Genomic DNA, 27111 nt, shown 5'->3' with positions numbered 1-27111 from the left:
GCACCGATTTTTGGACAAGACGTAAAACCCGTTTTGCCACAACTATCATGTTTTGTGGTTGGATCGTATGTTATTTAACGACTGTGAATTAACTGCAGATTGTAGGATGAATGCTGTGTGCTGAACAGGACGAAGGAAAACGCAACAGCGGTCAGCTTAAATGACTGTCATTTAATTCGCGTAGGATGGCGGAGTAAAATCACGAAAAAGTGCTTAGGTTGGTATCAACTGGACGAAATCCAAACGCCCGTTACTTGAGTTATTAATTTCCATTGTTTCTCCGGCTGCAGAGTAAAGTTTCGTCTAATTCCGTCGTACGTCTGTGTCTGAAAATGAATTCAACTCTTAATGACACGCTTTGTTTCTTCATGACGTGTGGATTTATATTTTTATTTGTTATGATACCATTTAATTTCGTATCAACTGAGAATGTATATTGCCAGTGAGGAACGAAGAAGTACTTAGGTGGGGACATATTTAATGGCATGATGTTTATGTTAAGTTTCATGAATATTTGTCAAATAGCTTATTAAAAATTGCGAGATGTGGGGGCCAGAGAGAGGATATAACACATTCATGTAACACAAGACAGTCGTATTATGTAAATACGAAACATATTTTTATTTAAACGTATGTCTTCTAATGAACCGCCACGGTGTTCTAGCGGTTAGAACGATGGCATTGTAATCCTGGGGTCCCGGGTTCGATTCCCGGTGGTGCCCGGATTTATAACTTGTGTTGGACAAGGTCGTTGTCCAGGTATCACGGAGTTTTCCTCCGCGGCTTCCCCGGTTTCTCCATGGCATCCCAACAATTACTCCATTCACACACAGAAGAAGGCAATGGCAAACCACTTCTGAATCATTTTCCGAGGAGACGGACCTGTCGTCAGACAGAACACTAATAATAAAAAATAAATGTCTTATAATAACCAATTTTGGGGTGCATTCATTTGCTGTCTACAGATGAACTTAGTATATTTCTTGTCCAAGCCTGTTTTGGTATGTAATTAGAACGAGAAAATTAGGAAATGAGTTATCAAATTATGATCAGCAGATTCGCATTTTAACGTTTAGCTGACGTTTCCTGACGTGTTGATCCATACTGTAACATTTAGGGTCCAGTGGTAAGCCAGATGACGTTGCGAACGGTGTCATGTGAAGTATTAGCTTATAGAGTCTGTAGTCTTGTTGTTGCTGTTAAGAGTGAAGATATTTATGAAAGTCTGTTTGGAATATATTTATTCTGAGAGCCCGAACCCCGAATTTAGTGAACCGTTGTAACATCATTTGACACGCTAGTGAGCTGGTGAAGTGTCGCGCCATCTGGGAGTCCTCTCGAGGATGCGGTGTGTAAGAACCCGCGTAACTAAACTTTCGGCAACTCGATGACAGCTCGTAGTTAATCAACCGGGGACTCAGAACAGTTCGAAATGGCTGTATAAAAGTTTATATCCCTAGATATATCAGCAATACGCTAAGTAAAGTGATGATTTCTTAAACGGACGTGAGCTTTGTTCTCTTTACACTAGTTCAGAAACTCGGCTGACGGAGAATCAGTACCCAGGTGTAAAGCAGCCTGAAGCGAATCTGATGTCTTAAGTCCACTGACTTTTATGCCACTCAATATAAAATTTTGTAGTGTAACAGTTGATTGTGAAGTTAATGAAAATGTAAGTAGAATGTAAGTGTAGACGTAGACAAAATGTGTTTTTATACACCCGGTAGGAACAACCTTTGGAATCAGTATCTCGGCATTTTAAAAGGTTGCTTTTTTGTTTTCTTTTACTCGTACTTCCTTTCTGTGGCTTTCTCAACCTCGAACGGTATCAGCCTTTTAACATAATCCTCGACTCATGCTGTCGTTTGAAGCTTGAACTGTTACGCCAAGACTCCTTAATCTACTGAGCAACCAGGGAGTGCGTGACAGTCCATTTCGTTAGAAATACCAGTAGTGTTAGTATTTAACATGGGCTATTGAGCCCAAATTCTCTTTAAAAAGATTTATCAAAATGGTGCATTTAAGCAAACATAATAAGCTTTCTGGTTTCTGGGCTCTGCTTTGAATAAATCGTGTATCAGAAAACAGTGTTAGAATATATACTTTTGTGGAGTACTGTTTTTGCGATCCTGCATACCGGCTTTGTATTAGTGTTCATTATTTATTGTCGATACAAAGGTATTATTGCAGATATTATTTGCTGTTTCAGGAGTCCAACTTATTTATTCCATCAGGATAAGAATATTTCTCTTGTTTGACCCGAAGACCGAGAAAGCTCTCCTGTCACTATTTTTGAAAATTAATAGCTAATTTTCGTTATTTTTAATATAATATAATTCATAAGTGTTAAATTACCACAGTATTTGCTCTAATATATTTTTATTGTATAAAATGTTTGTTGAATTACATACTATTTTAAATTTATTACTGCAATAGCTTCTAACACGATTTTAAATGGAAAAGTTACGGATTTAAAGTCATTAGTATTTCTGACACCTGCACGTGAAATATCAAACGTGATAAAAGAGACGATTTTAAAATTATTTGAAGTAAAAAACAGATAAACATTTACTAACAAAATATATGATTTCGCGGGCTTGGTTACCAATCGTCTCGGGCCAGATGTGGTCCGCGGGCTGCTTGTTGTATCACGCTGTATTATTTTATTACTTATGACACTACGTATAGTCTGAAATTATTTTTTTTATTGAGTTATCCTCCTCGTTACATAACAAATATTTAAAGTTACAAGAAAAGCTGTCCTCACAGTGGTGTTTTGTAGGATCGCGTGTATTAAGCATATAATGTTTATATTTTATGCCATATAGTCTCCATTACATATATTTTAAGTTACGGTGAAAGCTCAAACCTAAGATTTAATTGCTAAGTGTATATAGACCTTAAATCCATGGAATTTATTGCTTGCGCACTTTTCAAAATATAATTTTGTGCCTAAGTCAAGTAAGAAAGATTTGGGAAAGTATTATTTTTAATAAAATATTACGACTTCATTGTATTTAATTACAACATAAATTATTAGAAGATGAATTGTTTTAATATTAGTCTATTGAGCCTTAACTTCGAAGAACTCTGAATGTTTCTTCATCTGAGATTTCGGTATCATGTAGAGTTCATTGTATTGCTAAATTAATATGTATTAAATTTAATGTAACATAATAGCGAATTGGGCTAAAATCAAGTAATATTTATAATTAATAATCGTATTCGTAATTTAATCGCAGGAAATAAGATTCGTAATTCAACATCTAAACGAATTTATAACTTGTGTTGGGCAAGGCCGTGGTCTAGGCAACACGGAGTTTTCCTCCGTGGCATCCCAACAATTACTCCATTCACACACAGAAGAAGGCAATGGCAAACCACTTCTGGATCATCTGCCAAGAACGTATATGAACAGGTCCCAGTCCGAGAAAAGGATGGAAGGATCCTGTTCATATGGACCTGTCGTCAGACAGAACACTGAATAAAAATATATAAAATGATCTAATATTGATCACAAATTCAATGGACATGTTTCGTAGTAGGTCCACACGTCTGAAGTACATCACTCTTAATTTATATCTGTGGCAGGAATAACGCAAAATGTATTAAGAATTTGTTACTGATTCAATAATACATTGTAGATACTAATAACTGTTGTCTGATTTATGTTCTTAACTGACAATTAATAGCGCAGATACTAACGAACATACTAACATCTTTTACGTAGTGTAGTGTGACGTAAATTTGTCGTGAACCTTAAAATTTGACTGCTGGCTTGGCAACTTCTAAGGAATCACTACAAATTGTTTTTCCACGAATTTAAACCAACATTTTTAACGTTCAATACAGAATTTCCTTGCAGTTTGTGGCATGTTTTCATCAGATTGCTTTTTGCTAAAGAGGGAAGGTGGGGGGAGGTTCTTTTTTATAACTTAGTTACACTCTTCGCCCCAAGGGTTCGTAAATTTGTATCGCAGTTTTTCTTAATAATTTAGAGCCATGTTTCCTGGCTATTTGTGAATTTTTTGTTTCCTGTTCTAGTGATGAGAACAACTGGCACACATACAAAGGTTTGACCGGTCGATTATTCACGAGCGGTTGAACACAGTAATAAATTGGGCACGAGATTTATAGCCTGTTTACACAGAAGCACGGGAAATTCCCTTAAAGTGTACAGGATTTTAATTAGACGGCGCATCCTTTACATGGCGCCACAAGCCGGCATAACATAAATGCAGTTATTACCTGTCTACAGGTTTTTTGTATGTTTTAACGTCACAAAAGGTTTCACGTGAGAAAAACTGTATCCGGATTATATTAAGGTTGCTAATGGGTGATGTGACTCGATTTAGCAAATCTTCATCTGACTACATGATATACTCCAGTCATCCATTGAGTCTAATAATTGAATATTCTAATAATTTGACACCCAAACTGTTCGTGGGGAGAATTAAGTAAATTAATTCAAGTAACTGGTTCTACGCAATTATCTTGTTCAAGTGACATATTTTGGTTTAACCAGTAGTACTCAGTATTATGTAGCAATCTTTATTACATCTTTCATTTCAACTTTTTATTTTAAATTTAAATTGAGAATTATGGTTGCAGACATTAATTATATTATAGTCGTATGTGTTTTGACGTAAATACGTCTATAAGGAAGGGTCATTCGGCAAAAAAGTGGAACGAAAAAGGGAAATGAAAAAGTGGAACGAAAAAGGGAAACGAAAAATTGTAACAATGGTTACCTAGGGAACGTCGTCTGTTTACTCGGCATTATTGTTACCTACGAAACGTCGTCTGTTTACTCGGCATTATTGTTACCTATGAAACGTCGTCTGTTTACTCGGCATTATTGTTACCTACGAAACGTCGTCTGTTTACTCGGCATTATTGTTACCTACGAAACGTCGTCTGTTTACTCGGCATTATTGTTACCTACGATACGTCGTCTGTTTATCAACAAATAAACAACAATGGTTACCTAGGAAACTTCATCTGTTTATCAACAAATCGACAATAATGGTTACCTAAGGAACATCTATTTACTCGGCATTTTTGTTACCTAGGAAACGTCATCTGTTTACTCGGCATTGTTGTTACCTATAAAACATTTTATTACATTACCTTACCTTACATTACATTTCATTGCATTACTTTACATTACATTCAGCTACCACAGACCCATTTTAAGCGTAACTAATTCAAGTTAAATAAGCAATGTCTTAATCAAACTTATCTCAAATGTAAAGCATTTATGAAGGAAATATTTAGAATAAAGCCAAAATATAAAATTCCTTTCCGTATAGACGTATTTACGTCAAATTCTGCGGAACCGTGGTTCCACTGACAATTTTTTATTTAGTTTTGTATGGAGTATATTTTATTTTGTTATACAGTCAAACCTCGGTTCACGAACTTAATTCGTTCCTGAAGGTCGTTCGTAAAGCGAAATGTTCGTGAACCGAAACTATTTTTTAAACATGTATACCTATAATCTAATAGTTGTATACCAAAGTTTCGAGAAAAAAAAAATTTTTTTTATCATCTGCAAACAGACAACAGGAAATAGTTTTTCTGCTCGGATTGTTTTACTGGTTTTACATCCATCTCCCAGAAGAATTGAAGCACATCCATTTCGATAACATTTCTGTTCACAGATTGTTGTGTGATTTAAGGCTTTCGTAGTCAAAGCTGCATAATACAGCAATCTGAATATCCTTTTCTGAGTTATCACTGAACCCGTCGTATATAACGGAACACAGAAAAGATTTCCGACCTTTTTGATGTCATTCGAAATCTGTTCTGGAGAAACTGCGCTTGTCTCAACTACAGTAATTTTCGTCTCATGACTGATTACATGGACCAGTCTTGGAAACCAATCAACTTTGAAGAAAATATCTGAAATGTGTTCAGTCACTGGAGAAAATAACAGAACTTAGGAGGAATCCGAAACGTTTCTCTCCCTCCTGAACACCGTTCGTCAATTCAGAGTCTGTGCAGCCATGTCACACCGAGACAGGACAATAAGCTTTCATCACAAGGCGAATTTATCACACACACGTGGCGAGTTCAAACCAAAACTGCCACACCCTCTTCAGTACCGTAAGGTTTATCATCAGCTAAATAAAAAAAAGTAATCTGTGTGGAATGTGATTGTCGAGTTTGAACATTGTGTCTCGTGCATCCTTTATCTTGCTTCATGACACATTCAAGTGTTTTACTTTTACTTAAACCGGTATTCTGTTCCTTCCCTGTAACAGGTTCAGGTTTGTCGCTGATGAATTAAGCTGATTAGAGCTAAAGTGGTATAAGGTAAAATATGTATAGAAGGAGTGTTTTAGACGTGTGTTTTAAATGTATTCAGCGAAACAATGAAATACAATTGTATTAGAGCTAATAATATTTTATAGTAGGCACACCACATCATCTTACTTTTTCATTTGTTATTAACGAGAACCCGAATTTTATGCAACATTAAAGTAATATTTCTTATACCACTTAACTTCTGACGGGTTCAGTTATGTCTCTCAAATCTCCCACATCTGTTTAATTCACTGAATGGATTTTGCGATTCAACTTTTTTACGTGCATTCGTTATAAAGAGTTTTATAATGAACGTGTTCAAGAATGTCCCTTCCAAAAACCGCCCAGACTTGAAGACCATAAAAATTCAGCTACTTATACTTATCGTATTGGATTTATGCCGTTCTTGCATAATAGCAAACAGTTCACAAACACCGCGAGATTTTATGCACATAACGAACCTAAGTTGTGCGTCATTTATATGGCGGTCAGTTTTGGTGCTTTGCAAAGCAATACGATCGTTGAATACAGGCGACTACATTTATACGCGCTTTCGCAATAAGCTTTTTCGTCTAATTCGCTGTTTGATTTAAGTTTCATAAGAAGCATCATTATCCTATCACATGCTCACTGAGTTGCGCGCGCAGATTCTCTGACTCGATCCCCCATTTTGACTCCGGAGATTACAGATTAAGGCGTCTCATCATCACTCAGAAAATACATGAATATTTGTTTCCCATTTTGTGCGCTTTTGATACACTTAACGATTCAGAGGAACACAAAATCTGCGTATAACTAGAGTTGCCTGCACATATATTATGATTTAACGTGATATAGACAGTCGGAAAGACATGTATGCCGAGAGCAATATCCTATTTAATTCTGGAAATGTTAACGCATTTACGTACAATGACCTTAAACAAGGATGATTATTCCGGCACAGTTTTACAATTTTATTATAGAACATTAAGAAAGTTCAAGATAAATGGCTGAAAGTTGAATGGTTTCTTGAAGATGACTAACTTCTTTTTACTGATCCAACTGATTAAACCCCAATGCCGTTTTATTTACAAGGAAACAGAGGCAGTTATAGTCCCTGAAACATAGTTAATTTTTATATATTTTACTAGTAAATTTCCCGTCAACAATGACGAAATATTTAAAGCGAATAAAATTAGAGGAGTAAGCACATACAGACATAAGTATTATTCCATAAGACCGCGCTCACTATTTAATATTACCATGATAACGGTTATAAGAACACACAAGTTTATAAATATTATTCAGGAAGACCCGAAGATAAGCAACAAACACTTTCTTATTGTAGTAACAGACAGACGAGCTTTAGTTTAACGGCAAGCAGTGTCTAAGAACAGCCCCTACAGAATAATAAGTAGTTACTTGGATTTTACGTGGTGTATTTCAGAGGTTCGCAAGTTGAATTTAGTGTTTAATTACTAAGAAACTTAGTACACGAAATAGATGCGTGTTGACACGTCACATTTCAATTTACCGAACGACGCAAAAGTGTCGTATTTTGGATGTATTTGTTTCGATACTAGTCTAGGAGGCCAGTTTTACTAAAGATATTTTGTGGTTTTTTTGAGTCCCTCAAACCAAATTCTGGCTTGTTCCCGTAAATTGCGCCATGACCACTTCTTTTCAGATCCTTTGTAATTCGTCATTCAATATCATTCGCCCGTTCTACGTTACGTAACCTATGAACTTGAGGAAATGTCATATAAAATAAATAATGAACACGTTTCAGTGATCCGTCGTTTAAGTTCTTGACCCGAAGCACCTACGTGATGGCAGACATTATTATTATTTTTCTTTACAAAAATGTTAGCCGAAAGAGTTTAATATTGCTTTAAAGTATATGTGATGACAATATATTTCCTGGATTTGTATTAAATATCAGGGTTTCGTTGTTTGTTGAAAGGTCGGTATTTTTTCCACTATTTCGCATGGTCGGTCTTTGTGTTGCTGGTCGGAGGAAATGACAGATTCCAAGATGTAGTTCTCTGTATAGAATTTTATTAAAATTTGCCACTTACTTATGCTATAGATGCTCTTAAATAAACCTGAAGTCTTGCATGTCAAGGAGGAAAACCGTCTTTATTTTCTCAGAACCGTAAAAAATTATATTTTCATTTTTGAAGTAATACTTAGACAGTGGGCACTGAAATCATCAATCATAAACATTGTACATTAATAGTGTTATTACAATTCGTCATAGTTCATAAAAAGTGTAACAGATACACCATTTATATTCAAAATAAACATAGAAATTAATTGTTATTCGTTGGAGATCATCCTATAGCATGAATTTACAGAAAGAAAGGAATTCCAGTGCCTCATTTGTCATTGTAATTGTCAACATTTCTAAATAATATAAAAAGTCTCAACTGTGAATTCTCCTTGTCATGCTATCGTCCTGCTGTGTTGCTGCTCCTGTACCCTGCGGGGTTCCTGCCCACTCATCCGACACGCATCAAAATTAAGGTCTCGTAGCCCGCTTCTGGTCAAACGCCAATTAGTCCTTAGGGTGTGTACGTACTTTTTGCACCTGCGTCTTAGTCCAATATCATACACGAGGATTAGTTGGGCTCTCAAATCACATGCCGAGATGGTAGGTGGAGGGTAATGTTAAAAAAATTAAAGCTCAAATAACACTCATTAAGAGTGCGTATCGTATTTGTGGGTCTTGTCTCATTATCGGTGTAAACAGGGATTATTTTCTTAAATATAACAACCAGTCTGTGTGTCTTATGTTGGCGAGATCTTTCATTTGATGTACTGTCATTTTAAGTGTAAAGAAAGAATTATATATAGCAAGATGTAACACATTTTTTCGTGTGGCCAGTATAAGAATAGAAAAGTTTTGGATTTAGTTAGGACAATAAATTAACTTCTCAATGCAGTTTTATTTGCGATTAAGAAAATTATATTTTGAAATATTTGTGCTTTCTGATTGATGTTTCCTTTCTTCCTCCCGTAAAAACAGGATAGGATAAATATATCATATTATCGTTAATATGTTTTTGTAAATAATGATGAATTAAGGTTTCCAAAATATAGCGTTCACTGATCAAGGGACCTTGGGTTTACAAGAAATCATTGAAATTGAGACTAATTTCACTGCAGAAATCGACATAAATGAGGCAGTGATTTCGAATATTGATGAAAAGTGACTGAGGCAAATACAGACGGAGCTATTCTCAATCTGTTATTCGTTTATACTAATGCAATCATTTCTTGTGCCCCTGTACAACCATATTACGAATATATCGGAGTGTCATAATCGAAAGATGAATGTTTGAGGTGTGTTTATAAAAGAATTGCCCATTTACCCGTGACTGTACACGGGACGTTATATTACCGGCAAGCTTTATTATAAAATGATTGGCGGCCGGAGAATGCTTGCAGAGATCCATTAGAAGCAGACTTCTGTTTTGCGAAGTACAAGTCATGATTCTGACCAGACCCAGTCCATTACTTGATCTGTATCATGATACACAAATACGTAGCACCCGCAGACAAAGCCTGTTGGAAGAGACACGCATCTGTAGAGTTTGTCAATATTCAAACAGCAAATTGAAGAACACAGATATGTTATTTCAGAATTTTGGTTATTAGACAGGGCACACAAGAATTTTAATTTAACCAAAATCAGAGCACACTGCTTTCTTATATTCGAAATTTCGATTAAACTTTCTTATATAATTCCTTGTTATTTTCTCGGAAACATTTGTACTGAATTCCATGCATGATATACGACTTATAGAGCAATCACTGGAAATTATAAAACATAAAACTGATTCGTAAGGTAAGTGCTTGTTGGATTTTATGTCTTTATAGGCCAAATAACACGTTTTGTCCTATCAGAAATCTAATTTTATGCTGTTTAATGCTTACTATATTATCATCAAATTGAAAGCTTCAGAGTTACAGAAAAACCGTGAAACTTTGCTACATGAACAACAGAGCACAGACGAGTGAAGGTAGCTCATAACTCGCAACTCAGTGAAGGTAGAAACTTTTTTGACTTAGAGTCGAGCGGTAACGAGGAGTGACGTCATTCCGTGACCTGCCTTGAAAAATGCAATTTGGTGACGGCTACTATCGCATATGATCGATAATATGACCATCACCTCATTAAACCAACACTAGTCCTTGAGCTTAATTTACATTTTATTGTTGGAATTAAAAATATAAGATCCATGGAACTTAGTCTGGACATTGTAATTTTATGTTATTAATTTTACCAATACTCCTTCTATTTATGTGTTCTATAATTATTCCTTACTTACAGTGGTGATTAATGACTTATTCAGTGTAAAAAGAGAGCACGCTGTGAAGTGAACTGCGCAATTGGCAACGTCATCCGAAAACGAGAGGATCTGCGGATAAGGAATGCATCGTTACTACTGACACGAGCTCAGAGATATTAGGCGGCCACAGTGAAATGTAAATTGAATGATTCTAGGCAAATATTCTGTGTTATATTTGGTCAGCATAGTGTTGCCAGGTTCTTTGATATATTTATTAGTATGTTCCTTAGTGTATACCATTAGACTGAACTTCCTACTAACTATTTTTTAATGATCCCATTTGTTTCGAAATTGTTCTTCCTAAGCAATTATGATATAATCCAAAAGATGGTCTGAAAATGCTTTAAAAGGCTGCAAAGATGGTAATTTGATTAATGACTAGTCGAAAACATTCGTTTGTCTCCTGCTTTTTACGTTAATAAAATGTTTCCAAGTAATGAAACTGCTTATTTCTGCGAAAATATGAATATATGCATGTACGTTTAAGGTTTACATGCGTCATGTTTGTGTTTTTTTGATTAAAATATATAATAAAACTCAGGTCAATACACAAACTTTATATAGATGTTAAAATTTAAAATTTAAATGTTAAAATTTAAAATTTAAATTTGCGTCATTCATCACTATAATGATGTTACAATTGAGCGCCTTCATTCACTTCACAACATGTTTCGATGTAAAACATCATCTTCAGGTGTTGTCTTTTAAAACTATTTTATATATTGAAAGACATGCATTATAATATAAAATAGTTTTTAAAAGACAACACCTGAAGATGATGTTTTACATCGAAACATGTTGTGAAGTGAATGAAGGCGCTCAATTGTAACATCATTATAGTGATGAATGGCGCAAATTTAAATTTTAAATGTTAAAATTTAAATTTTAAATTTTAACATCTATATAAAGTTTGTGTATTGACCCGAGTTTTATTTTATATTTTAATATGCATGTAAATCTTTAATATTTCACGGCGACTGAATGATTGAGAAGGCTTCGTCGCATGTGAATATATAATTCCGTGAACCATATGTGTATTACCTATTTGTCTATAATAATCTACTCATTTCTCTTTCCTTCTATTTATAGGATTGGTGTGTGTGTGTGTGTCCCGCTCGGTACTAACATTAGCAATTTAATTTATTACAGGCGCTGAGAATTTGTGCATGGTTAAATTTTACTCTCAATTTTTCTTAAAATTTTTAGCTTGGAAGTATTTTGATATTCACATTTGTTGTCTCATACTACGCGCAGATAAAAAAAGATTTCTAGTGTAGTAAATGGAGTGAAGGATATTTACGTTTTTATTTATGTCTACGCTCAAGAAGTGAAAACTAAGAAACGTTTATTGCCTTATATTATGTCGTTTTAGGATCCGAGTTCATAACTTGGGCAAGTAACATTACCAGAACTAAGTATGGTCGAAATCGTTCTTTGGTGTTTCTGGATATGTCGAGTTATAGATGTTCAGGTTTCTTGTGAATTAAGAACAAACAGAGAACAGTTAGGAGTTTAGTTCGAAATTCCTACCTCGTCTTTTGTCATCTGGTTCAGTGATCTGCGATAAATGTTCCACACCAGAAATCGAGATCCTGTGGCCTGAAACAAAGAATAATTGCATATGAGTGTCTGGAACAATTCTTATGTCTCGCCACTGAATTATAGGGATGATTAAGTTTCTGCGTATACTAGAGGCCTCACGGACACAAGACTATCGATACTGTAATTAATTCGATTCCGAATCGAGATATAATTATATGTTTTACATATTCGTTTTCTAATATATGCTATTTTGTTGTGGTCTTCCAATAAATTTTACTAATGTCAGTCAGAAACTGAACATTGCTGAGGTTCGGGCCTCAATCAAAATGTTGAACCAAAGCATAAGAGAATTGGTTTAATGTGATTAGTGACGTAAAAGTTGTGCCCCAAGAGGGGACTCACATTTTGGCAAAAGCATTTATACTGTTGTGACTCTGAGAAGGTGAAACCAGCAGTGTTCTGTACAACATGAGATCGTTCGACTGTACATTTACTCAAAACAAATGTATGATGGAACAAAGAAGTTGTAAATGGAATATTTTGTCTACAAATTGTTAGCCTGTCGCTGCTGCAAGAAATTTAATGACATTATCCTCTTAGGTCTACTTATCGCTACGACATCAGAGTGTAAGATTGTCAGGGGACATACAAACAACTGTTGAAATATTCTTGGCCTCGGAACTAAACGGAGGTTACTGGACATTTCGATACATTAGCGGCTGGTCCTCTGAGCAAAACAGAGGTCCTACCACTTTTATCATAATGAATTAAAGCTGCCGCACACAGTTTTAAATCTTTGTAGCTTTATGCTGCTCTGGAATTTACAGACGTACAGAGATATAGAAGTCACGCATAGTAATAAGACAATTTTTATTTGTTACGGCACATTTACGAATAACAATAAAATTCCTTGTAATCTGAATATCGCTTAGGTGGTAAAGAAATTTCCCGCCCGTTATGAAAACCAAAGGTCTCTTACCGTGTTCACGAGAATCCACCATCTTCCTCCCTATTTATTTAACGTACATTTTCGTATGGATTTCTCATATTTTACGTTAGTGCTACATGTCCCGCCCAACTCACCCTTCTCTATTTTATCACCGTTGAATACGTGACGATTAATGCAAATTTTGAAGCTTTGAATTGTTTATTTCCATCTAGTCTTTTGTAACTTTCCCGTCTTGGGAAACTAAAACTATCAAGATGTATTATAGCAAAGAATCTTACCTCTTCACTTGTAGTATGACAGCAAGAGTTGATGATGTAGAACCTCAGAAAATATTGAAAGGCCGATAAAAAACTTGCAGCGGTAAAAAACTTATTTAAATTGTAATTTATTATTCCATAATAAAAACAACAGACTGAAAGTGTGAAACAGCTGGTCAGTGACAGAAATAATTGACCATCGTATATCCTATTGAGATTCCTTCCGATATTATGGAGACTTCGATGACTTTTTCGAAATTTGTTCAAAGCAACATAAATTTCATTTTCTGATGTTGTCGTTGAAACATCATGGGGTCCATTTCTGAGCGTGAATCCGTTATTGCACAGTTTCTTTATATGGCTATTTATGTGTTTATATCTTTGTGATAAAGCATAACTGAGACATACGAATTGGATTTCAGCAGTTGCAAGATACATTTGTGCTAGAATTACGGATATGATGTTGCCAAAAGTGAACAGGTTTGCGTGATCCCAACTTATGATTGCCGCGAAGGTTCCACATATGGATACAATTATCAGACAATGACAAAATGAATATATGAGAACTTTCTTATTGGTCTTAGGAGGTGTATGTAACAAGCAGGCGTCTAGGTGTCTGAATTCATCCAGGAGATTAGGCAAAGCACCAGTCTTCCAAAGGCTTATGACAAGTGAAATAATTCCTGTCAGACCTACCAATGATGAATAGAATATCTGCACAAAGCTAGAGATGTTGAGTGTGTTCTGTGTTTGTTTAAACATTACGTAAGGTGTGACGAAAGTGTAAACAACGCAGGGCACAGAGAACAGGAATATATAAACAAATGAACCCCAGGACCATTGTAGTCTTCGCCCAATGCGCTTGAGTGGCATCGCTCCCATAAGTTTTGAACAGTAGAACGCCGCCCAGAACGAAGTGTAGATAGAGTTTTCCATTTGCCAGTGGCGTAATCGTTCACCGTTCCTGAAAAAAGAAGCAATATATTTTGTAATGAACATTGGTGAATCTATGTAGTAGGCATTTTAGGGTAATTGAATGTTGACAGAATGGTAGACAATGTCGTGACAATATGAGAAATTAATTTTGCGAAATTCTGTCGACATTATGCTACTTAATATTTTATGAATCAAGTAGGCTGCATTATACTGTATTAGACAAAGAATGTTAGAGGGATTGAGAAGTCCGATTCTTCAAAAGCCCTTTGATCTACAATAAAACTAATTAGTAAAACTGATTTTATGATAATAATTGTTGTTATAATAAGTATTTTAAAATACTTTCTCATTTAATTTGTACTTCTCACAGAACTAACTCATTCAAAGAACTTATTTCACTATCGACCATGCTGACAAGAACTCATTAGTAGTCACTGTCCTGAGCTACAATATTTCACCCTATTTTTTTTTAAAAAATAATGTTTATATTTACACACAAATTACAGCTTTCCGGCTGGAGTCAAATATCTCCATAATTCCATATCTGTTGTCTGAATTATAAGTAGAGACAAATAATAAACATACGAGTGTAAACTTCGTGGTGTTGCCCAAATATAAAAATAATTTGTTAGTACAAGAGGAACATAAGTAGTTAATAATTTCCAACAAAAGTGTATTTGAAATATTACCTGTCACCACATCATAGTATGTGGGATTTGAGGTTTTCACTGGTGTGAGTCCGAAGTTGGCTGTCTTCTGGACGATGATTTATGGCCTTGATGGAAGCAGCAAGGACCTCTGAAACGTTGGTAAACTTCTACCAGACTACACGGCGCTAAACTAACCAAATAAGTAACTAAATAGATGGCTTGGAACCCGAAGGTTCATCTCCGAATTGACCAAAATCCTCTTCCGATCTCTGTCCTGAGCCTACACGGCGCTGCAACCTAGAAGACAGCCATCTACGTCATAGTGTCTCAATATGGAATTGGTTGTTTATGCCTTTATATTTTTCTCTGGCCACAAAATCTACTGTTTTAAAGTGGTTTGTTGATGAACTGTGATTTTCTAATGTTTATCGTGTTAACATGAAAGAAGATAAGCTGTATTTAGAATTCAAAATACCGTTTGGTGATCGGGACAGCTTTTCTGTCCGTGTATCGTAACTAGAATGAGAGACCAGACTGGCTTTCAATTCAAACTTGGTATAATTCCGATATTCTCTAAATTACTCTTGCCTTGTATATTACTTGAAGTTAAATATTCACTACACGTTATATATTACGGAGCAGTTATTCCAAACATTAATATTTACATTAACCGAAAAGGTTGATAACATTCTTTGTTATGCTTGATAGAAGTTAAGCCACTTTATACATAAGTTATGCTCATTTACTATTTGTATTAATGGCTTTTGCTTTTAGAGTTGCGACAGAATTAAGGATTGCTACAGCAGAATGCTTTCATACGAGTTTAACCTAAGAATTACGTGCTTAATGTACGATGTAGGTGTTCAGATATGTACAGTGTGTCTGAAAAATCATATATTGTGAGTGACTTCATGACAAAAGTTATTTTCTTTCAGCAGTTGGTGGTTATCAGAATAATTGATGGGCTTCATAATTTCATTCGTTAGTGTTTACACTTCCTACTCTTAAAATCTGAAAACACTGCTAAGACAGTACTGCTGATCCTGTTGAAACTATGAATAACCTGATTTTTGTTATCTCTGTATTTTAGTGGATAATTTCAAAGACCGTCATAAATTAATCATATACATTATAACCATACACACATGAGACGTTCGTAATAGTGAGGCTCAAAATGACGAATCTTTGCTCAAATACATAAATTAAAGGCCTATATTTACGTTATATACTATGATGTTATATTTCTTAATCACTTTGAAGTTTTAACCTTAATATTCATTGAGAAACGCTTGAAGTGACATAATAAATATGCCAGTCGATATTATTTGATCTTCGCCAACCAGCGGAAGACGTAATAAACTTAAATATTGTTTACTTAATATTCGGACCAAGAAGGGTTAATTTTTAGTGCGTGTTTTTCTCTTATGTCAGTAAACCCGTAATTTTGTCTTCCATTATGTTGTGTCTTGGCATTCCTTGAATATAACATTCGAAATAAGGGTAGGGGAAGTGTAACAGTGAAAAATCTCCCTCTTTTCGTTTGTCTATTGATTTTAATTAAAGGATGTACCACGTGACTTTCAAGTTTGTTTCCAATGTTGGTAATATAGGTCCAGTCCAGACTAGAAGTTACGCCCACGTGTTTAATCGACCATTTGCAGGGGCCATGTTTGCATATTTGCTTTGGAACACTGCGATTTTTTCGTATTAATGTTTATATTTTATCTGCTCGTAATGTGAGATGAAGTTATTTCTTGTAAGTAACCTTTTAAAATAAGTATATGTTATTCATTAGTCGAATTCTACAGAAATGACTACATAAATTTCTTTAGGGAACAATTTAAAACCTTGAACATTTGAATATTCGTCACCAGGACTCAAACCAAGGACAGAATTTTTGGAGTTGTGGTCTCTATTCTTGTAACCTCCCCGCTGAAACCAACAATTTTGTCTTCTGTCGTGCTGAGTTTTCGAGCTACAGCAACTATATTTACCTTAATTCCAACCAGAGCCAAATTTTCGGTATTTGTCCTTCATTCACATAGTCTTAACTTTATCTCTAACAGCTTCGATATTGAAGCCGAACTACACAAACTACATTTAACATGACTGATCACTTGTTCGGAGTTTTGACCTTTATAAAATCTTTTCTTGGTTACAAGGCGTATGCATGTCTCGTTTGGGGGCAAATTTGTGTCCCTTCTCGAGCTATGAGCGACCACACGTAATACACAAATACAATTTAAATGTTATAGGCTATGTTAAGACTTAGTGGCGTTTTGGTAAGACTAAATCTTAATTTGTTCATTAATATTGTTCTTTTTTTGTTTTTCTTTGTTAATTTATTATACAGTATTACTGGACACTACTTAAGCTCAATCATTTAGAATGTTGGAAACCATATGATTTTCCACGTCTCTCTCATGTTCTGAGTTATTGCCAAGGCAATTCTGCTAGGTCTCAATTAAACTGGTTCCAGGTCACAGTCATCAATTTATATTTTTCAATGTTATCTTTTATTATCACAATCTCATTTCGATCTTTAATGCCACATTGAGATGATGGTATTGCCTATAATCATGATTACACAATTGTTTCACAATTAAAATTGATGAGCATTTCTTAATTGTGGCAAACACTTCTTAACTCATAAGAATATTTCATTTCTTGCAACTTAATGTAAATGCGCTGTCTACACACAGGATTTTTGTAACGTTCATATAACCCTCTATTCTGAGTTTGAAGTAAGCGTTATTGATAGGGAAGTACTTCATGGCGTCTGCATCAATCACGATGTTTTTGATTGGGTATACTTTCTGAAAGTAAAATAATGTGATGAGATAAATACTACTTAATTCGTTCCTAAACATTCTTATTAGCACAGTTCTATGGCTACACATAAATAACATGTGAATTACTAAAACATATGCAACTATATGCCTACTCGAAGTTTATAAATATTGTTACAATATATCAATCGCGTTGGAGCGTACTACTTAAAACGAGTTACGTAGATCGCCCTCGTATAGTACAGAAACAACTTAAATACGTGGCCAGTATGCACTTACATTTTGAAACAAATGCACACACACAATGTATGCATGTATGTACATGCGTTGACGCATACATAGGCTATGTATTTGGCTAGGATAACTGAATGCTGATAGTTTCATACCGGTTGCAGTGGACATTTTTTATCCATCTCAATTTCTTCCAAAAATCCAGACCAAACTTGATTTTTCTGATGTAGTTTTTCGCAGATTTTATCCATGTTAAAGTTGAAAAAGTCCTGGCATGATTTGGAATTGTCTTTCGATTTGCACTTACGTAGCCGGAACGTGAGCTGGAAAAGAAGGGAACATAAATATTAATTCTGCATTACGAATGTAAACCGTCAGAATCCAAATATTCACACGTAGTGTTTTATTTTTCTCGTAATATGTGTAGATACAAAATATACTTACGAAGTGTTCTCTCAAATGGGCTCAGGTTATTAAAGTAGCACGGAAACCTGTAATATCGCATTACATACTCACATACTCTAAGTTAAAGTAATTGTTGGAGGAATGTCTTATAACAGTTTTCATAACGAAATGGAAAATCATAGAAATTCTTAGTTATGCACGACGAAGAATAGTGAATTCTAATTAAGATGTTGGACACTTAATGATATAAAACCTGTATGAAGAGAGTATATGATCTAAGTAACAGTAATAAAATATAAATCCTTAGTTTGTTTGCTGTTAAAACACTGGGATATTGGGACCGTGTTCAAAAACAAAATAGTTACGCTTGTTTCCGCCAGGTGGCAGTGAAAGTCGGTAAGACGGAGACCGGAAATATGTTTGGATTCCTTTTCGATTTCTGTTTCAAATACCGTTAATATCCTACTCTCTTTATAAAGCGCGCTCTTTTTTATATATTGTCTTTCTTATTATTATATATTATTATTATTAATGTTCTGTTTTCAGCGTATGTTTAATTCTTTCCTTTGTTAAATCATGACTAAGCAAGAATTTAATACTGTCGATAACTCTTGGAACAAATTATCTTTGAAATTCGAAATTCTCTTCACCCTGAAAGATATTTCACTGCACACAGATGTGCTGAAGTATTTAAATTGTATAGAAAACAAATTAGGCGAACGTCATGTACTTAATATTTTTGAGACGATGGTATTGAATTTTTGATTTATAAAAGAATGATATTTTAGAACAGTAATTGTTCAGGTAGCGTGATACTTATGGAGACACCGCAACAGTTTTTATGAGAATAATATTTACCTTCCAAGGTTCACCAACGGGTTTCAAGAACTCAATTTTTCCATTAAATGCGCATTGATCTTTGTTAATTTGCTGAATGGAGAGGTCTGTGAAGGAAACCGCCATATTTGTTTCTTCTGGACACTGTTCCATATAGTCTACTGTTATATCCTTTTCGCACTGGAAATAAGAAACATTTGTGTATGGGATTACATAAGCTTTCATTTTGAGAGAGACATGATTTCTAAATTTACCACCACATTAACGGGTATTCTGTGCGTTTTATGAGATTAAATTTGATGATAAATTATTTTTCGTGTGAAAGAAGGTAGCGTTTTCTCAGTAGCTGAACTGGTTAATGTAATAACGAGATTTATTTATCTTGATTTTGTAGCCATAATTAATTTTGTAAATAGTGTTTAATGCTTTAGCTAACTGGCCGTCTCTGTACGAATGCTGGAGAATCGAAGCGTTTGGTTGCAATCGGACTTGACTTACTTAGTGAATCAGATTCGTTCCAGAACAACCGATAATCAAACTGGACTTTGAATGATGGGACACTGTGCTAACTCTCTGGCAAAAGAGGAGGTCCACGGTTTACTCGTTTTCACACTCCAGTCGCTTTGTTTTGTCTCTGATATTAATTTCTTCGCAAATAAAGATTTTAGACAGATGATCCTCATTAGGGTTACCATAGTGAATAGATATAGGGCTAAATTATGCTGCTACTTAATTTTATCTAGTTTAGAGACATATATAATTTATCTTTACATTTTTAAATATAAATATATATATATATATATATATATATATATATATATCTACAACTACGTGAAATATAAGTTTCATATAGACGTGAATATTTACTATGTTCAAATTTTATTATTCAACGAACAACTTCTCTTTTTAGAAGTTTTGTGATATGAAAATATAATTTAAATACCAAGTTTAGAATATCTTGAAAATTAAAATGCATGGAGACATGAAAAAGTATGTTCTCAGTTTAATTTATGAAAAATTCTTCAAACACTACTACAATTTTATGAAGTACGTACCCCTAGCAGCTCTCCTAAATTGATACTTGTAGTGGGCCAGAACATTAAGCCGATGATAATGAAAAGCGACTGTATCATGTTGAATTTCCTGGCAACGTCTCTATAGCTGAAAATCTTCTCATCTCAAAATGCCACTGCTGGAACATTGATTTTATAACCTAGTATGATTATGTCATGTGACAACTTCCACATATTGCATGGTGTAAATTAAGTGTTCTGCTGAACCTGGCGTTAATGTATCCGGCCTTAAGCTGCTATAAACGAGATTTATATCTCAGCTTCCTGGAGCTTTATTGTTGGACCTTGTGATAACCTCACGCACATCTATGATTACCGTAGTTGAACACGCTAAATTTTATTCCTGTATCAATACATAAGAGTTCTAAAGTAGTTTATTGTAGATCTATTCTGGAACAGTTGCAACCTCTTTCTTAATGTATGCGGTTTGTACATTCCATAATTATATAATTAATATTTTAACCACTCCACTATCAAGTCTGGTGTCGTTGTGTGGTTTTGTGTTTGCCTTTCCCCATTAAGACCTAGTGAACAGACCTATTTTTATAACAATATTTAGGAATATCGTACCGCTGAAGATGGCTGTCTTCTGAATTATTGTGCCGTGCAGTCTGGTAGAAATTTACCGACATTTTTTGATGTGCATGCTGCCTTCATTATCAGGGCGGTGAGTAAATGATGATGGTGGTAATAAGCACATCTGAAACGTCGGAAAACTTCCATTAGACTACACGGTGTATCTCGGTACGTGACTCGCATAGCCCCTTTATGGATTCTATGTGCTTCTCGCAATTAGTGCTAAATTTTTCACCACATATAATTAAAAGTATGCTTTTCGCAACTCTAATATGTGTATTCGTGAAAACAGGAACGGAATTATTAAGTATAATTCACAAGACCTTGTTTTTAAAGGGCTACATTAACCAATGCTTCTAATACGGAGGCTAAGCGGAGTTTAAGATTTGAGATTGAATTCTTGTATGAAAGACATTCAGTTTCTTTAGTAGAAACGTTGTCTGTATCTTATTACTTTTCAGTTTTTCATTTTTGAACACGATCCCCATTGGTGTAAACGTTTGTAATATCGTGATCATTACCAAATGTAGGCTATATTTTTTGCAGTTTGTAAGCAATTTTCGATACCGTTTCATCCTCTGGAATTGAACAACTACTTTCCGAAATTATCCAGTCACGTTGTGTAAATTGTTCTCGTTTGTCAAGCAATGGTCATTTAAACGTCTTCATTTACAGGCTGAAGGAAAAGTGTCAGGATTATTTAGAAATTTTCCTATAACATAGCATGTTTGTAAAAGTGTGTTCCTTGTGAAAAATACGATATATTTGGTTTGTTTACATCGGGAACGTAGAGACCGATGGGAAAATAACATTTAAACGAATATCAAATCATAATGAGTGAGCATATGAATAAGATTTCCTGTATGTCAACTGGGATCAGGGGCTGGATTTTGTGAACGCTGTGTCTTAAATGACCGGTGAATCTCTCTCGGTTACTGTTAGCCTCTCAAGACTCTGCCACATAGATTTTATTGTTATTGTAATCTAAATCATAAAACCCCCGTCTTGAATGGGATAGCTAATACTTCGTCTAACAAACGAGACACCTGTTGGACATAATTGCGTATCTCGCACAACATGCGCCAATTCAAATGGCGCATTCTGTATAATTATCCATCTGTCAACCCTAAAAAAAACGTGTAGTTTACATTCATAATTTCCGCTATAAAGTACTAACGAGTACAGGAACTGGTGTGAATGTAGATTTAATCAACAGCTTAGCGAAACTCGCGATGTTTAATTTTGTGCAAACGGATGATAGTTCGAGTTTTACCTCGTTGGCCTTCCCCTCACGATGCTTGCTTCGTGGGAGCCTGTCCCCTTGCACGTCCTGTTCCAGGAACTCTGCCCCCCCCCCCGGGCTTTCTATTTTGTGCCTAGGCCAGCAGGGCTTTGGGAATCCATTTTCTGTCCTCGTCAAGTCTTCGACCGTAGTGGCTTGGTCCTCCACTAATCCCCGCAGGTCTTTGCCACCTACGGACTGCTTCAGATAACTGCGTTGCCATTGGGGCTTGCTGTCAGTGGGGTTGCCCCTTGACCTTGTCTTTGTTTACTTTGACACCCCTTCAGATTGCAATGCAAATTGTTGTTCTTACCTAATTACAAACCGATTCCGTATATTTTGACTTAAGTAAAGCTTTTAACATTTTTCCACACGATATTATTCAGTAACAATCTGTTCAACAAACAACCATTTTCTCTTATTTCTTGAACGCTTTCATTTTCATATCTTGTAGAGTGCATTAAGGTTCCACCCTAAGCCTCTTACTTCTTAGGGTATTTACTAATTACATTTGTCATTCCATTAATAATTCTCAATGCTTTCTATTTGTTAATGGCTTAAAGATTTACGGTATTAGCAGTGTTGGTGTATGTAAATGTTTGCACCATGACTTCGATTCTGTGAAAATTTGGCGTATTGGTAATGTCATGAAAGTCAGTTTAGGCAAAACTACCATTATATCTTTTCTCGAAAGACAACAATGTATTTTAATTACAAATTTGGTGTCCCGCTCTAAGTGTATTAAAGATCTCGATTTTATATTGGACTGCAAGCTTTATTATCACTAGTATATTGCCTACATGTTTTCACAAGGCTTAAAAATGCTGGATTCGATTTCGTTACATCTTCTTTCCCCACTCTTGAAACCTTTAGTCTGCGCATGCTCGCGAGGAGTATGAACGACTACTCTAGTTTTACTGTGCTCGTAACTTCAAGGTCAGTCCCTCGGCCAGTTGTGTTTCTGCTGCCAGTGCAGTCTGTGGGAGCATCGACGTCTTTAACATGGGGTACAAAAAATTGTTTTTTTGTAGGATTTGAGGTTTTCACAGCGGTGAGTATGAAGATTTCCGTCTTCACCCTGATGACGGAGGCAGTATGACCTCTGAAACGTTGGTTAACATCGACCAGACTACACAGTGCAACAACCCAGAAGACAGAAATCTTCATACTCAACGCCCTGATGACGGAGGCAGTATGACCTCTGAAACGTTGGTAAACATCGACCAGACTACTCAGCGCAACAACCCAGAAGACGGAAATCTTCATACTCTGATGACGGAGGCAGTATGACCTCTGAAACGTTGGTTAACATCGACCAGACTACACAGCGCAGCAACCCAGAAGACAGAAATCTTCATACTCATCGCCCTGATGACGGAGGCAGTATGACCTCTGAAACGTTGGTTAACATCCACCAGACTACACAGTGCAACAACCCAGAAGACGGAAATCTTCAATTGTTTTTTGTTTATTTCTTAATGTTTTTTTAAATAGTTCTTGTATTTTGGTAGATTATTTTTTTATCCTGATCTGCTGATTCAGTGTTTGGCTGTGATTGGCCTTATTTGGTTGTTGTCAGACACGTAAATAAATGCACTGAATGAATTGGATTGAATTATTAATATTTCGCTAAAATCACGACCATATTCACTAGTCACCCGTCACAAGTGACCAGACAGATGTATTCGGTAGAGATCAATATAAATTCATTATTCGTATAATTCTCTCTTCTCGTTGTATGTACGATATTTAGCACTCGTTCTTATTTGAAAGTAACTTGTCTCGACCCCGGGATGAGCGGAGCAGTGAGTCCAACTAGTTTCGCTCTCAACTTATTCATACTATCCAGCAATGTTTATTCTACACTTTTCAAACTCAGCATATAGAAAGGCGTCATTAAATGTGTGTGGAAAGAACGACGGAGCAGCTTGCCGACCGATGTGGGCGTAGTTTTAACCTTAAAACATTTCTCGTAAGAAATGTTGCCACTAGATGTCTATCCGCACAGCTGTTGCGTCGCTGTCGCTAATGACTTTTCCTTTATTGCCGGGAGATGGCAGAGGAGGCTTCCCACGTCGGTTGGATGTTGAGATTTCCAATATAAGGTTTTTGTACTGCTTTCGTTTCGACACTTATCATACTCACTGCCAAAAGTTTAATAATAATCTTATAAATCAAGTCATTGAGTTAACAATTTTTTTGTGGCGTTCACGACTCATTGTCTGACGGACGGATAGTTCTTCACAGAAATTAAAAGCATAATAAAGATGTGTTTATCCGTCCATGTGGTTTACTTAATAAAATGTTATCTCATTTTAGTTCAATCTGGTATTGGGATTTACAATTAAAATCGTCCACTGAATTTTATTAGTATTAATCCCAACGTTACAGATCAGGTCGAAATTTGAACGCCTTTCTTAAAACGGCATATTGTAACAAAATGCTGTATGTTTCATAAACATAAACCTGTTTGAAACCTGTAACTTTTATTTTGATTATTTTTATATGTTGCATATTTAACGAAATACAATTAATGTGATTTATTGAGATGTGCCTGTACTTTGTCAGTTGTACTGTGGGGTCTAAGTGTCAGTATGAACTCTGAACATTTTCCTCTTATGTGACATCGACTGAATACATTTAATAATTATAAATAAAAAAATTATTCTTCGCATCGGAGTACTTCTTGAGAGGCTGATAGTTGCTCAGATTGTCCAGAAATACCGTATTTTATGCAACCTGTAGTTTCATTATTATTTTCACAAAATTCCGCCAATGTGCCCTGTTGTGAGCCAGTTTAATCAAACTCCTTTGGACCAATCTATGAAATACAGCAGTATAGATGTCGCCACTGTTTTACCTGAAGACTACGGTACGTCCTTCGAAGCCGTGTGATTTTTAATTTACTTACAAAACAAAAGATGAATAAACCAGAAAACAACCTCTTATGCGACATTATTTATCTGTGGTTTGACATTATTAACATTTTTATTTTTAACATCAACTTTAATCTGACATTGATTCTGTACACGTTTGGCGCACTTCTAACTTCATGAAACTCTATATTAATAAAACGAGAGTAATTTAATTCTCAAGTAAATCGAATACATTAATCTATGATTATAAACTTTTCCATTCCTCTGCAACACGTGCCGATTCTATTAAAAACCCGGGAATATTTATTGACTCTAAACTTCGATTCCACAACCATGTTGACTATGTGTTTTCATAGTGTATTAAATTGCTGGGTCTTATTAGCACTTTAACCTTTTCATTCTATTCTTTTGATTGCCTGTATATGTTGCATATTACCTTTGTTACATCAAAGCTCGAGTACGCCTCGGTCGTTTGGAATTCTATTACGATTACTGAAGCCGTCAAAGTGGATGGCATCCAGCAGAAGTTTGCAGCCCTTTGCTGTAATCCTTTCCTCCCCGTGTGCGTTACAGCTGTGCAAATACTTTCCTTCTTCTTCTTCTTCCTGTTATCCTAGGCTGATTGCCTATTGTTTCCGGTCAAAGAGAATCCCTCCACGCTAACGCTTTGCAGCATTTAAAACTCCTACGTTTACGTAAGAGAAGGTTCTGTATTGATGCAGTGTCCCTTATCCAAGTTTACCGTGGTCTAAAATACTGCCCCTCCCTTCTGGAAGCCGTCGGTCTTCGAATTCCTACTCGGTGTCTGAGGGAGTTTGCTATGTTCGATTTCAGCCCTGTAATTAAAAGCTGGTCCGTCTGATAGTTGCGCATCAGCTGCTAATGTTGTGTGAGGGATCTTCGATATATTTGAAACAAAAATTGTTTCCCCTAATCACATTCCACAATAACTGTGTAGATATCTATACATAGTATACACAAAAGAATGGTGCGGTTTCAAAAGTTAATTAAAAAATTATTGCCGCCGCTGAATGTTGTGCCCGTGTAAGGTGAGAAATAATATTTTTTATTAACTTTTGAAATCGCGCCATTCTTTTGTGTGTACTCTGTATATAAAATTTACAGTGGAACCACGGTTCCCTAGTTAACTGTACTCATCACACTCACTCTAGAACAGTTCTTTGCTACCAAATAAATGGCCAAAACTCCTAAACCTTATAGGTCAGTAAAAAACTTCCAGAGTTTCACTGTAATCTGCCGCAAACCGCATGTGGCTAGCTCAATTTGTTTGCGCGCCACAATTTTTCAAAACCCCCAAGGGACTTTGTGGACACACTGTATTACATTTGTTAGTGAGTATTTAATCAAAGTGAGTTATCAGAGGTGAGAATTTGTTGAAAAGTAACAGAAGATGCATTCTGATAAAATAGTAAATGAGAAAATACATATTAATAAATTTATACTGATATATGTACATGATTTAGCAAAGCTAAAAAAATTTACTTTGTGTCTGACATTAGTAAAAAACTGTGCCTAAGAAGTATAAAATCATTACGTGCTGTATGTGTTCACATGTACTGTAATATATTGATGTGAAACTGACAAGTAGTGTTCTAAGAACTCAACGAAGCTAATATGTGTTCATCCTTGAACATTTTTTATGAGAAACATAAATTGGCTAAATCCCATATATGCTACATTAAAAAACAATTGTTAATTTACATTTTTTTCCATGCCTGTATACTCTGAAAATTTCTGAAATGCAGTATGTTTCATAAACATTAACAAAAAGAATTGCACTCACGTAACTGGGACAAACTGTTTTGTTTTATATCCATACCTGTCTACCTGGTGAGAGTGAAGAAATTTGCATCCAAGATGTCTGACAGAATGAATCTACATTCAGTTTGAAATGTGTTGCATTATATTCTTTGAACCTCAGATGTAGGATCCTGAAATATTGCCAAAAATTCTGCAATGTAGTAATTAATCCTGAGTACAGATTTTCTCAAAAATTAACTTCATGCAGATCATCATCTATGTGTTTTTCTTACAAACGATGAGA

General features: G+C 35.4%; 2 protein-coding genes across 9 annotated transcripts in view; one reads left to right on the top strand and one right to left on the bottom strand.

Moving 5' to 3' along the window:
* The window catches only part of LOC110829632 (EGFR adapter protein), a 743671-nt gene that overhangs the window by 261422 nt on the left and 455138 nt on the right, over positions 1-27111 (top strand). The window lies entirely within an intron of this gene.
* On the bottom strand, positions 17267-20411 carry LOC110829633 (uncharacterized). The gene is made up of 4 exons (XM_022063569.2): positions 20295-20411; positions 19261-19419; positions 18153-18320; positions 17267-17793 (listed from the first exon to the last, which is right to left on the bottom strand). The coding sequence occupies exons 1-4, from the start codon at positions 20370-20372 to the stop codon at positions 17638-17640; spliced, it is 561 nt and encodes a 186-aa protein (XP_021919261.1). The 5' UTR covers positions 20373-20411; the 3' UTR covers positions 17267-17637.

The sequence above is a fragment of the Zootermopsis nevadensis genome, unplaced genomic scaffold (assembly GCF_977971745.1).
Source record: "Zootermopsis nevadensis isolate Lab colony 2312 unplaced genomic scaffold, Znev_1.0 Znev_ptg000030l, whole genome shotgun sequence".
Lineage (NCBI taxonomy): Eukaryota > Metazoa > Arthropoda > Insecta > Blattodea > Termopsidae > Zootermopsis > Zootermopsis nevadensis.
This window is presented reverse-complemented; position numbering and strand designations above follow the sequence as displayed.